The 12,961-nt window shown below is 39.0% G+C and overlaps 1 protein-coding gene and 1 long non-coding RNA gene across 3 annotated transcripts in view; one reads left to right on the top strand and one right to left on the bottom strand.

The window, feature by feature from the left end:
- LOC145460546 (uncharacterized) overlaps nucleotides 1-4,303 on the bottom strand; it is a 25,206-nt gene extending 20,903 nt beyond the window's left edge. Inside the window, exon 1 of one of the 2 annotated variants that reach the window (XR_014039864.1) lies at nucleotides 3,684-4,303. This is a non-coding gene — a long non-coding RNA (uncharacterized LOC145460546). The remainder of the gene's footprint in view (nucleotides 1-3,683) is intronic. The other variant, XR_014039863.1, reaches the window with a different exon arrangement.
- A 2,332-nt stretch (nucleotides 4,304-6,635) lies between these two features.
- LOC145460142 (uncharacterized) lies at nucleotides 6,636-8,195 on the top strand. The gene is made up of 2 exons (XM_081444873.1): nucleotides 6,636-6,898; nucleotides 7,191-8,195. Exons 1-2 carry the CDS (start codon nucleotides 6,686-6,688, stop codon nucleotides 8,193-8,195), a joined length of 1,218 nt encoding a protein of 405 aa, XP_081300999.1. The 5' UTR covers nucleotides 6,636-6,685.
- Nucleotides 8,196-12,961: the final 4,766 nt, after the last annotated feature.

Below are 12,961 nucleotides of genomic sequence, written 5' to 3'. Positions count from 1 at the left end.
CATTGACACAATCAACTACGTCACCAAGTACACAACTAAAATGAAAGCAAAATTTTCCTACTGTGACCAAATCAAGTTTAATGAACCTGTACTTAAACCAGGAACACGAGAATAGCAGCATATCGCTAACCACTAACTGTTAACGTCTTCTAGCTGAAAACCTAGCTGTTATCTGTCGAAAATTATATTGAAATCCAACTGTAAACATGTACCTGCATATGGCGTAGTGCATGCACAAAACAAGTGCGAGATACAAAAATGTTCTACTTACTGGGGAGGTGACAGGAAAATATGTAACGGGCACCGTAAACCTTTCAAAAAAGATCAATAACTTTATAAAACGTGTGGCTACCCCTACATTTTATGGTATGAAATGGAAGTGGCAAGCCTATTCAACATGTGATTAGTTAATTCTGGTTGTGAGTAAAAGGTATTTAGACTGTATTTTAGCTAAACCAGAGAAAGGCTGTCAGAGACACTAAAAGCGCTGTTGCAACAATTTTGTTATTAAAAACATATCAAAAATGGTTTTTATGTTACCATCTGCCATGTAATTTAAAGATCTTTTTAAATGTGTTTGCTTTTCTGTATGTCAAGGAGAATTCTAAGGAAATTTGTGAAGAAATTTCCTTTCCTTCTTTTTTCAGAAAAATGCTGATGTCAGCATTTTTGTTGAGATTCAAGGCTAATATTATCTCAGAAAAAATGTCCAGCTACCCCCATTTTTCTTTGTGGATTCCAATAGCCCTTGCAAAGGTCTATTTTTCCTGTGTGGTTCTAACCTGGCACAAAAACCTTTGTGTTTAGTAGGCACAGTCCTTAAGTGCCAGCGGTTTTCCAGTTATAATTAAATTTCAACCTGCAACCTGCAACCTGCAAAATATACCTTCCACGAAAACAGCCATATTTGAAAATCGCCCTATAATGCATTGCAAGCTCAGTATTGAATAAATGTATATCATGTATGCCAATGGATTGTGTCTCTGTTGAAACCTTACTGATTCCAGTTGCAAAATAGAGCGGTTTTCAATTGAGTGCCGAAAGTAACCAGACAATTACTTTGGTTTTGGTTTTGGTTTTCCTATGGTTTGAGATTGACTGAGTAGTCTAATTAGTAAGTAATTACTTTGGTTTTGGTTTTACGACACTCAATTGAAAAGTGCTCTAACTGCTTTGATAACAAATATATATATATTTTTTTTTTTTGGAGCGGTGGATGATTGGAGTAATGATGACACTGACATAATATTTACAATTGAACAATGATAAATGTGTCTAAATTCTTAGGCTTTTTTTTTTGTCCGATACTTTGGACAACTTCACCAAGATGTGCTGAATGAACTCTTTAGTTTCTGAAAGGATTATTTACGACTTAAAAGTCAAAATATTCAAGCAACTAGCCGGCAAAAAGAAAACATCATTGCAATTGAGCAATAACCAATTGGGCCTCACTGCCAAGTAAGCTAAAGAAACTCATGCCAAAAAGGATTTTTAAACACAAGCTGAAACAGTTTTTATTTAACCATTGTTAACCTTAGTTAGTAGTAGTATTGTTAATCCTAGTTCTAGTTTTAAACCTTAGTTTTAGTCTCACGTTTTTAGCTTTTATTACTTCTGTAATTTAAACATTTACTGTATATTTTAGACTTTTATTTTTTAGAGGACCCTTCTGAAAACCACCTCTAGGTGATTGGAGGCCTCCTCTTAAAATATTACTTTATTATTATTTATCAATTCTTTTTGCACGCTAGGGTTTTATATTTTAAATTATCAAACGAATTGTCATGACACCACCCAATATATGAGAATATATTTTCTCCAAAGAAGCCGCCAAAGTAATGCGGCAATGCTGCCTCAAAATCACCTTTAAATAGTTTATACTTAAATGTCCCAAGCCCGGGAAAGGAAAGCACATTTCAGTGAGGCCATATTCAAACCCCGCAAATGCATCTTTCATTTTTATTTGTTTTCATTTTTTTGCAGCTTGCATTTCACGATGTGTACAATGGATTTTCTTTTGTTAAAATAGAATTGCAAAACTCAACAACAAAGCGGCAATATAAATTTTGTAAAAAACCTGCAGCACTTGCATGGATACACCAATTATTGAATTTGTTTGACCATAAATAGTATTCTAATCCTCAGTCCTTTGCCGAACGCTTTATTTCAAAAATTTGATTGATATTAGACCATATTAGTGTCTCATGAAAAATCTCTGCTCCCGGACCCTTCCCCTAAATTTCCACAATTCAATCCATTCTCCCTCCGTCTTCTCCAACCTCCACCCCCCCCCCCCCCCCTCCAATTGACCAAGGCAAATTTTTTCCTGGGCTCCTAAAAAAGTGGCTTGGGCTCCTTAAAAATTTCCTTAGGCAACAGCCCTGATTTTGGTCATTTGGGTCTGTTTCAAAAATAAACTTCACTTTAGCATATTCCTCTTGAACATTTTGTTCTCTTTCATTTCTCTCCCGTGCTCTTCTTTTCAAATGCTGAATTGTGTGTGCTCTAATATATTGTATTTCAACCAGTCCCAGATGCTTCGACTGTCTGACAATAATATTCTTCATGGCCTTTTGCTAACCAACTTGGTATCTTTTCTGTGATATCATTAACATAGTCTTCGTCACCTAATAGAGAACAATTCATTTTCCAGAGACCAGGCCCTTTAAAGGTGGGTAGGTAGGTAAAGGTAAAACTTTATTTATGCAAGGTGGCCCATTCAGCACAGTGGCTGGTATCCAGAGGGGCCCTGCTAAATACAATTTCTAAAAATATAAAACGTCTAATAGTATAAAATAGTTATAAAAATAGAGTTAAAAAAAAAAAACTAACGCCTAGTAGTTGAAATAGTAGTTGATATCGTTAGAATCATTTACAAGTTCCAGGGAAATTGCAGCATGATCTGTTTTAATGGATGGAATTATATCTGTTGTTTTAACTAGACCATGTAACGTATTTGAAATCAGCCAGTAATCCAAACAACAAAAAATCATTGGAGAATTTTGGCTCCAAGTAAAACTTTTTCTTTCAGGGTTCTTGACAATCCATATATCAAAAAGATCAAAACTGCTCGTCCAATTATTATGGGCCGAAAATCACGAGTTGCTGGAGAGTGCTAGAGTGGAGAGTCAAGAGCATGCAGCGGGGAGAAAAATCTGCGAAGAGTTAAACTCTTGCATGAAATCTAGTAAAATACCTTAATTGAGATATATAGATCTTGTGACGTATGTTTCAATCCGTAACATTTTGGTTCAAACATGTTGGTCTAATGCGACCACTGCCAAAATTTAGAACTTGCTAAATTTTGGCCAATTTTTTTCCTCGCCAAAAATTGGAAATATTTGAATTCGCTCTAGTGCGACCCGGCCCAGCCTAATTAGTTGGTTTAAGGTCATACTCCATTGATAAGTGTTTTTAGCGTCATGTGTCACTGTATGATTAAGTTGTGTCTACAAAATGTGTCGTATATTGCCACATTCCACGAGCATGTGTTAATTATGCATGCATATTCATAAGCGGACTGTAATGGTCAAAGCTTTGGTACTAGTTACACTTCATATTTATACAACATACTTAGGTAACTTTATAACTATTATAACTTACATTTAGTTTTTATTGGCTACGCATAAGCAAAAATTAAGTTTACATTTAAGTTGTGTAAAACAAACAAAAAACTTGCTCACCTCTTGAACCTCTTCACATTCGCCATTTCGCTCCTCACAGCCTCAATGATGCTTCAAACTTAACGCAGTGAAACACCTCAACGAACACAGAACCCCACGCTTGCTTTCTTCATCCAACCAGGTGTTGAAAAACAAGGTAAAACTACAAAATTGTTAAAAATGTTTTCCGGGGTGTCTAGTTGAATTTCCGCCATCTTGTTTCTTGTGAATCTCGGCGCCAGATTCCGAACTGTTACAGGAAGTCGACGTCGATCATAATACCCCGGAAGTACATGGACTTGAACATCCGGTATCTTGACGGATGACTTCCAAATGTTTTTTCGTATGCTACGACAGCTTTTCTGCAGTCACGGTAAGACGGAAATCTTATACAGAAGAGCGCAAATCGAAATTTCCTTGATGTTCTGTGAGTGGGCGTAAATGTTTGGCCAGGCCTTTCAAACAGAGATAAAAAATAAATAAATAAACATCTCTAAGCAATTAGTGCATAGTGACGAGCATCTACCATAAAAAAAGGCTACCAAATATACAAAGCAAGTTTAATTTAATTTGACATGTTTAAGATAATCTTAAATTGATTTTATTTTTTAGTAGAGTATCGGATGCCGCGTGCAGCACATGCGATAATGGGACAACAGGATTTGAATCTCAGGAATTTGACAACTTGTTATAAGATGAACAAACATTTTTTTAGGGAGTGTCCAGGAAGTAGTACTCTGCTCTGACACAAGTTTATTCTACTTGAAAACGGAAGGACAATTTTTTGTTTGTAAAAATAGAGAGGTTAAGCATCACGTTTACGGCAAACGGCAAACGGCAAAAATGGAACAAAAACACGGGCACAAAAACAAGGATTAAGTAACGACGGTACACGCAGAAATAACAAGTCTTACGGGGTAGCCCTGGAAGAGAGACTATGCTGGACCATGACAGACTTAAAACGAAACAACTGGCCAGTTTAATCCAAGGTGCGCCCCACTTGACATAAGTTTATTTAACAATCAACAATTATATGTTCTTTCGTGTTGACATTTCCATTATCCCGCAGACTGACAGAGCATCAAAGAAACAGGATACTTCTTAAACTTTGTTGTTTTAAAGAGTGAATGTCTGTTAAATTTGATTCCTTTTTATATAAGCTTATCTTAAATTACCGCACAACACGCAACGCTAGATAAGCGTCATTTACAAGGAAACTCTATCATCACCTAAAATAGAAAAAGGACAACGGATGGGATGATAGGCCAAAACAATGTGCCCAATATCTGCCAAGGTTACTGTTTAATTTAAAACTGAGTTCCTGAACACATGCATGACGTACCATTAGTCCTCAGTTTGTTAACACTTCAACAAGAACTCATCACATCTCAGAGCTTTATCCCTGTCCTCTGCTGTTTAAAGCTATCATGGCCGCTGAAATTCATGCTCTTTCGGCCAAGTTGGAAGAGAGAGGTAAGTAAAATGCAAAGCTATTTGTTTCAACCTTGTCAGCCTTTTCAGATTCATTTTCAAATTTGTGTTAGATAGTGTGAAAAAATCCGACTAACTTAACTAAATCTTAACCCTTAAGTGTCGGACTTCAGTTGACTGGATTACTTCTGCCTCCCTCAGCATGCAAGAGCCGATTTTATCGTTCAGTTCAACGCGCCGTTAAACGTAGCAGGCTTGGTCAAACGAAAAATGAAATTAGTCAAGTATCAGTTACGGGAAGTTGCAGACAAAATGAAAAGTTCTTTTAATGCAAGACATCCATTAGGAACAAGAGAAAATGTTAGGAATTAATATATCGAGAGCTTCACTGGGCTTCGCACCAGTCTGCTGAAGAGAAAAGTAGAACAAAGAATGATCACCAACTGTTTAGGATAAATTGCCGCAAATGAGACGAGTTTATTTGAAACTAAACCGTTGAAACCACGAATTGAAATTGAAAGCTTTTCAGGAAAGGTGGGGATCAAGATTCCGCCACAAGCCACAGTAACGTGGCAACCTCATCAAAATGCTGAGGGAGGTAATGAAAAGTTTTATTTCATGTAACCACTGGAGAAGCTCTCCATACTTATTGCGTGAGAAGCATTCGGCAGTGAAGAACAAACCACGAGCGAAGCCCTTCTGTATTCGGACCAACTACGATCAGTAGAAGGAGCCTAAATTTTTCAACTTCGTCTTTTGTAATCCGTCTTAGTCTTCTCCATCCTTAACCATCCTTGTTCCTTTGTGGTTTATTGTTATCTCTTTCTTGTTTTTTTTAGCTTAGTGAACTACTATTTTCAGGTTTCCTTCAATTTGAACGCGATTCAATCCTAAAAATCAACTTTAAAAATTTCGTCATGGGTTGTTCGGCAGGTTTACGAGAAATCTTGGATCAAAGACAGGTTTTTACAACCTAGCGCTAGAATTGAATTGCCCATTCCCTTATTTGTGCGCGCACTCGTGTGACGTTATGTATCGAGTGCGAGAAAGCACTTGTCGCATTCTATCGGTCTTGGGCTTAAACATGTCTTTGAGAGCAGTTTGAAACTATCGCTACGTATACCAAAGTGGTTTAACGCGTTTCAAGCTAAGTGCTGAAGTTGTTTTCGTTTCCTCTTAGCGTTACTTGCACTCGCCTTCGAAAAAAGTACAGAAAGTGGGACGATTAAAAACTGATATAAAGCTGTTACAATGTGCGGAAGGACGGAACTCAGAATCGCATTAAGAGCAAAATTCACGATTACTTGTCAGTCTCACGATTCCATTTAGCGTCGGCAGTTTCTTTGGGGGAAGGCGCGCTGGTCTAATGTTTAGAGCGTTGCACTCTGGATCAAGCGGTCTGGGTTGGGACCCTGGCCGGTATCACTGTGTTGTCGGTATCACTGTGTTGTGTGCGGGACACTTCACTCTGTGTCTCTCTGCTCTCAAGAGCAGAACTGACGATGAGCAATCAATTATTTTGACTTGTTTTGTTTGTTTGTTTTACAGAACGTCAACTACAGCCAAAACAAAGGAAGCATTTTAAGAACAAGATGCATCTTTGGGAATTTTTATTTGAACTCCTGCATGATGAAGAATGTCGTCCATTTATAAGTTGGACGAAAAAAGGCAGAAAAGAATTTAAAATTACACAGCCAGAATGTGTGGCCCAGTTATGGGGCTTGGAGCATAATCGGAAGAACATGACGTACGACAAGCTAAGTCGAGCACTGAGGCAATACTACAAAGAAGGAATTGTTAGGAAGGTAAGCCATTAATGAGCCGGGAAATTATTGTACCTTTGAAGCCAGTGTGACACTGAACTGTCAAACTATTTTAATGTTCTAGGAACTGGTTACCATGTCAAAATGGCGCCCTATATGGGAGGAAGGAATTAACTCTCTTACTTTTTATCCTTTCTTGGTTCCAGACAATCAACCAACTTTTCATTTTCATATACGTCTGTGACATTGTTTAATTTAAACTAAGCAAAGCGTTATTAAAAATACTAATAGAAGTTCCAAGTTGAAGTAGTCATTATTGCTATTTTGTTTCAAGGTGAAAGGACAAAAATCGACATACAAGTTTGACAAACTTCCTTACGAATACAACCCTGGAGTAACAAGGCGACGCAGAACAGCATCCTACGGATGGAAAATCTCCACTTCTCCAAACCATGGCTTGGAGCGAGGAAATTACAGTTTTCCTAGGCACCTTAACTCTGCTGCCCACTCCTGTGGCGCCGATGATGGCATTTGTGGGGGTGTCATGCCTCCTTCCGCTCTGCGTTCCTCGCAATTTACTTCTCTCCAGCCCAAAACTCAATTCTGGTTTCCTGAAGAATCAAGAGCCTCACAAAATGAATGCGAACGAAGATGTGTAAACAACTGGGGCACTTCCGAATCCGCAGCTCCAGAGTCACGCAATCAAAGTGCACGACTGCTTGCTGAGGAGCAGAGTTCCTTCGGAAATGTCACACCATCACCCGCGACCCACTCGAGATCTTTTGTCACACCGCAAACATTTCATTCCAGTTCTGACCTGCGCGATACAGAGCAAAATGCTTCACACGAGGTTAGTTCATCATTCGTTTGCGCAAGAAACCCGGAATCATCTCGGTTCACGTATCCCCTGAATGTCGTGCAGCAAAATTCGTTACGCAATGACACGCCTTCAGCAGTCATGAAAGCGGACACGTACGCTTCCGTCACGCCAGAATCATCCCATTCGAGATCTCCGCTGTATGTCGTAGAGAGAAATGTGTCACGCAATGACACGCCTTCAGCGGCCATGTACGCAGAAACCTTCGCTTCCGTCACGCCAGAATCATCCTATTCGAGGTCTCCTCTGTATGTTGTAGAGAACAATGCGTCACACAACAGTTTGCCATCAGGCTTGACATATTCTTCAGTATACGTCACCAACAGAGTTCCATTTTTCCCACCAGTCCACAGTATTCCATATCTACCCCTGATGTATGTCGTACCTGTGCCATATGAACATCTTCCGGTGATAACAAGTGTGACGGGAAATTATTCAGGGCACCCTAGTCAGGATAAGTAGAGAAGAGAGCGTGTATAGTTGAAGTGCCGACCTTGTCCTTACCAACTACATAGACAAGAGCATCTTTAAAAGCATTATGCTAATCAAAGTTCTGTGATTTATGAAAAGGTTTCCATTTTCTCATGAGTTATGATAGATGAGAACATTAAAAAAATTTTGTAGCAAAATTCACAATATTAATAATAAAATAGTAATGATAATAATAACATCAATAATAATAATAGTAATACAATGATAACAATATGTATTAATATTGTAAAGAGAAATGAGGTGTCAATCATTCTCTATAGCTATAAATCACATATTTAGAAATAGGCTGAATTCTGAAATATAATTGAAGCAGTTATTAATAGCTGTTGTGTCATTTCTGCTAAGCTGTAGCGTGAGATACTGGTGTCCCATCAGGACGCAACCAGTACCTATTTCCACCAGTCCAATAACGTCTTAGAACCCGACATAACTAACTCATTTACAACGACGTCCAGTATACGACTTACACAAAGGTTCTCCCACTAAAGCTTAAAAGCGTACTCGACAATTCCGATTGGTATTATATGTAGTAGTACATGTACAGTTTATAGTTGCTTGGTTGAAGTTCGCGGTGTTTGTGCAAGAAGGTGAAGCATAAATACACGTGTTTGCGCTGTTTCCTTCTGTCACGCTAAACACGCTTTTGTACTGGACAACCTTCTTCAAAGTAGTTGTATAGATAAACAATAGTCTCCATTTGGTGCGAAAATATGTTCGGGTATTTGTACGTGAACATTATCTGTTCCGAGAGGCGAATAGTCTTCCGAGAGCGTAGCTCGAGGAAAGCTGTGGGCTTTGAGGAACAGATAATGTCCAAGGACAAATATCAGAGCATATTTTCCGAGTCAAATGGAGGTTATTGTGTTTATTATCCTTCAAATATTTTTCGCAACACGAGCAGTTTTGAAAATTGGGGAATATTCTCGGATATTCCCCAGTTTTAGCTGGGGAATATTCAGTCACGTGACGCGTTTAGACAAATCGCGCGCGAGCGAAAATATTTGGTGAATTATAACAAAGGATATTCTTCAGCAGATATTCTTGAAATTAAAACATAGTTTGATAAAGAATATCCCTGTCTGACAACTCGTCTTTTATCGCGTCTTTTACTTCGTTTGACAGAAGTAAGCGTGGGACAAATAAGTTATAATACCCAATAAAAAGTTGGGTTATTTCAGCAGCGTACAGTGTGGTGTAGTGGTTAAGGCGATTGGCTTCAGAGCGAGAGGTCGTAAGTTAAATTCACGGTAGGGACGCTCAAATAATAATTCCTGGGCATGGGGCATAAAACGCAGACAAGGGAGCTGGCCAAATTAAAACGAAAAACGGAAAGAAGGGGGTTTGGACGGGAGCGGTTCCAGAGCCACAAGCACTACGTGGACGGCGCAAGGGGAAGGCCGGATATAGGGTATTTGAAATTACAGGGTAGGGAAGATATGTAGGATAAGAAAGTATATTGTTGATGAAACATACATCTATTAACCTTATCCCAGATAAAAAAAAATACTCATCGCTTAACTTTTACCTTTTCCTTTTCCATGTTGATGTTAAATTTAAAAAATACTTAATGATTTTCCGAGAATATGGTGGATCATCAAGGCAACATCTTTCTAGTCGATTAATTTCTATATTCTTATCACTTGTCTGGTTGATAAAGCATTCATATTTTAATGAGAAACGAGAGTTTAAGCACTCTTGTTAGGTACCCGTAACTGGTAGTTTTGCGTCTTTTGTTCAATATCCATATTACTGCGTTTAGATCAACCTCCGTAAACTACATATCTAGAAATAAGCTTAACTCTAAAATTAATTTAAAGCAGTATTTAATAGCTGTTTTGTCGTTTCTCGTTAGCTGTAGTGTGTGCTACAAGAGGCTCACGAGGGCACTACCCGACCCGACACAGGTAACCCCTTTAAGGTGGCTCAAAACAGTTTCCAGCACTGAGTTAGATTTTGATAGGTCATAATAACCACACTTTATCATTTGATGCTACAATCATGGTATCAAATAAAATTCAAAATCTAAGTGCTGGAAACTGTTCAGAACCACCTTAAAACGAAGGCCAATATATAGCAAACGGTATTCTTAAGCCCATATTCTTCCAACAGAAAATGGTGTGTTAAAGAATATCCCTTGAAAAGGTATGAAGCTGGAGTAACGATAGGGTGTTACGCGTATCGTTGTAGAGCAGGGTTGTTTCCAGACAGAACTCAGGATCGCTGGTAACAGCAACAAACTAATTTATTTCCGTAAGGTAATTTCGCGAATTTACATCACTAAGCTTCTTCAAATTTGAATCAATCTCTCTCACAGAAGAAACGCTCGCTCTAATATACATGAGGCTTAAAGTTCTAGAAACTTCTATTTGGAACTAAATTTAGTAGTTTGACACAGTTTCTAATCTGAGTAATTACATAAGGATCAGAATGTTCTGGAATGTTCTTATACAAATTGGTCACGGCTGAATGACTTCCGGTTCTAGATTGTTCTAGAAATTGACTTAGACAATTTTTCGTAACATAGGGGAAGGGGGAAAGACAAGGCTGGTTTCCAACCACACTTAAACAGAACGACTGTAACCGCTGCCTTGGCCGTTAGGTGACTCTACACTAAGAAATACCATTCTAGAGAGTTTCGTTTGAAGGCCATAAACTGGGTTTTAACAAGGAAAAATGACGGAAATAGCTGAAGTTTGTAAATTGCCGCTCGAGAAGTTGCATATAATTTTATAACGTTACAATTATTGCACTCAGTGTTGCAACTAACTGATACGAGCTAACATTATCGAATGCATTAATGTAGATAGTGAGCACACGCCGAGGTTGTTGACTGATTGTCAGTTGCAGATAGTCAATACAAGTTAAAACTGCTTCGCGCAATGTTCCAGATAGTTGAGACAAGTCGTAATTGTTATGCGCGGAGTTGCAGAGAATCGGCACAAGTTGACACAGTAGTCAACTCAAGTTGACACAGTAGTCGACACGAGCTGACACAATAGTGGACACAAGTTGACTCAGTAGTCGACAGAAGTTGACACAACAGTGAACACAACTGTGACACAGTAGTCAACTCAAGTTGACACAGTAGTCAACACGAGCTGACATAGTAGTGGACACAAGTTGACACAGTAGTCGACAGAAGTAGTCGACACAAGCTGACACAGTAGTCAACTCAAGTTGACACAGTAGTCGACACAAGTTGACACAGTAGTCGACACAGGTTGACACAGTAGTCGACACAAGTTGACACAGTAGTCGACACAAATTGACACAGTAGCGGACACAAGTTGACACAATAGCGGACACAGGTTGACACAGTAGTCGACACAAGTTGACACAGTAGTCGACACAAGTTGACACAGTCGACATACGTTGGCACAGTAGTCAACACAGGTTACAACTGTTGCACACAATGTACAAAAAGTTAACACAAGTCATAATTATCGTGAGCAATGTAAATAGTGAGCACACGCTGAGAATGTTGCAGGTACTTGGCACTATCGTGCGCAATGTGACACACCCGGATAGATCATAAGTAAGAACCAAATATGATGGGAGAATAAATATATCTTACTAAACTAGCGTGAGGTCCGTATTAGAGAAATATTGGTCGAATTATTTTTTTGCGGGTTTATACACCGGGTTCATAAACTTGCAATAAGAGAACAAGACCAAAATTCTCCAGTACTGACCGAACAAGCTAGTTTAATAGACTATTCATTATAATGGCTCTTTTTAATCTGCTGTTGAACTGATTCGTCTCCGCGATCCATTCTCGATAAACGTGCGCGCGAAAGGTAAGAATTTATATAACGATCTTACGTCCCATCGTAATCATCTCATTCCAGTTGTAAGTGTTGCAAAGCAAAATGTTTCACAATTGGTTAGTCCGTCATTCGTTTGCGCCGGAACCCCGGAATCATCTCAGTCCTCTTATACCTTGACTGAAGTTGACACAAGTCATAACGCAAGTAATAACAATCACAGCTAAAATTGTTGCGCAAAATATTGCAGTTAATTTACACCCTTTACTACGGCTGCGCTCAATGCTGTAGATAGATGGTAGGTTAGTAGCTTAAGTCTGAATACGAAGCCAAGTGGCCCATCAGGTCGGAGCTTATATCCTGGTTTCTGTAGCCTGAACCGACTGGGAATGTTTCTAACCCCTGAATGGGATGCTAGTCCATCGCAGGGTTACCCCCAGCATTAAGGTTGCCGATACCCATTTATAGACCTGGGTGGAGAAAACCACTTTGAGAGCAAGGTGTCTTGCCCAAGAACACAGCACAATGTCTCTGGCAAGGGCTCAAATCCATACCGCTCGATCCGGAAACGAGCGCACTAACCATGAGGACACCGCGCAAATAAATAATACAACTGAAAATTATTGCGCGCAATGTTCTAGATGGTAAACACACGTTTCGAATGCTGTACCCAACCTTACGGAGATGTGATAGTTAAAGTTGTTGTCACGCACGTCGTCGCAGATGGTCGGTAAAAGAGAAAATTGCTGTTTGCCATGTTGTAGACGATTGCGTGAAGTGTCGCAAGTACTTAGTAAACATTGTTTCGATTGCGCGCAGCTTTGTAGATAGCTGATGTAAGCTCACTTTTTGTGACGCAGTTGTTAAAGATAGTATACACAAATTGAAATTTCTGTCCACAGTATTAAAGAAAGTGAACACCTGTTGACACTTTTTAGGCAATACTTGAGTATTAGGAAGCAATCGGCATGT

The sequence above is a fragment of the Orbicella franksi genome, chromosome 11, assembly GCF_964199315.1.
Source record: "Orbicella franksi chromosome 11, jaOrbFran1.1, whole genome shotgun sequence".
NCBI lineage: Eukaryota > Metazoa > Cnidaria > Anthozoa > Scleractinia > Merulinidae > Orbicella > Orbicella franksi.
Note: the sequence above shows the minus strand (reverse complement) of the source record. Positions and strands in the feature narration are given on the sequence as shown.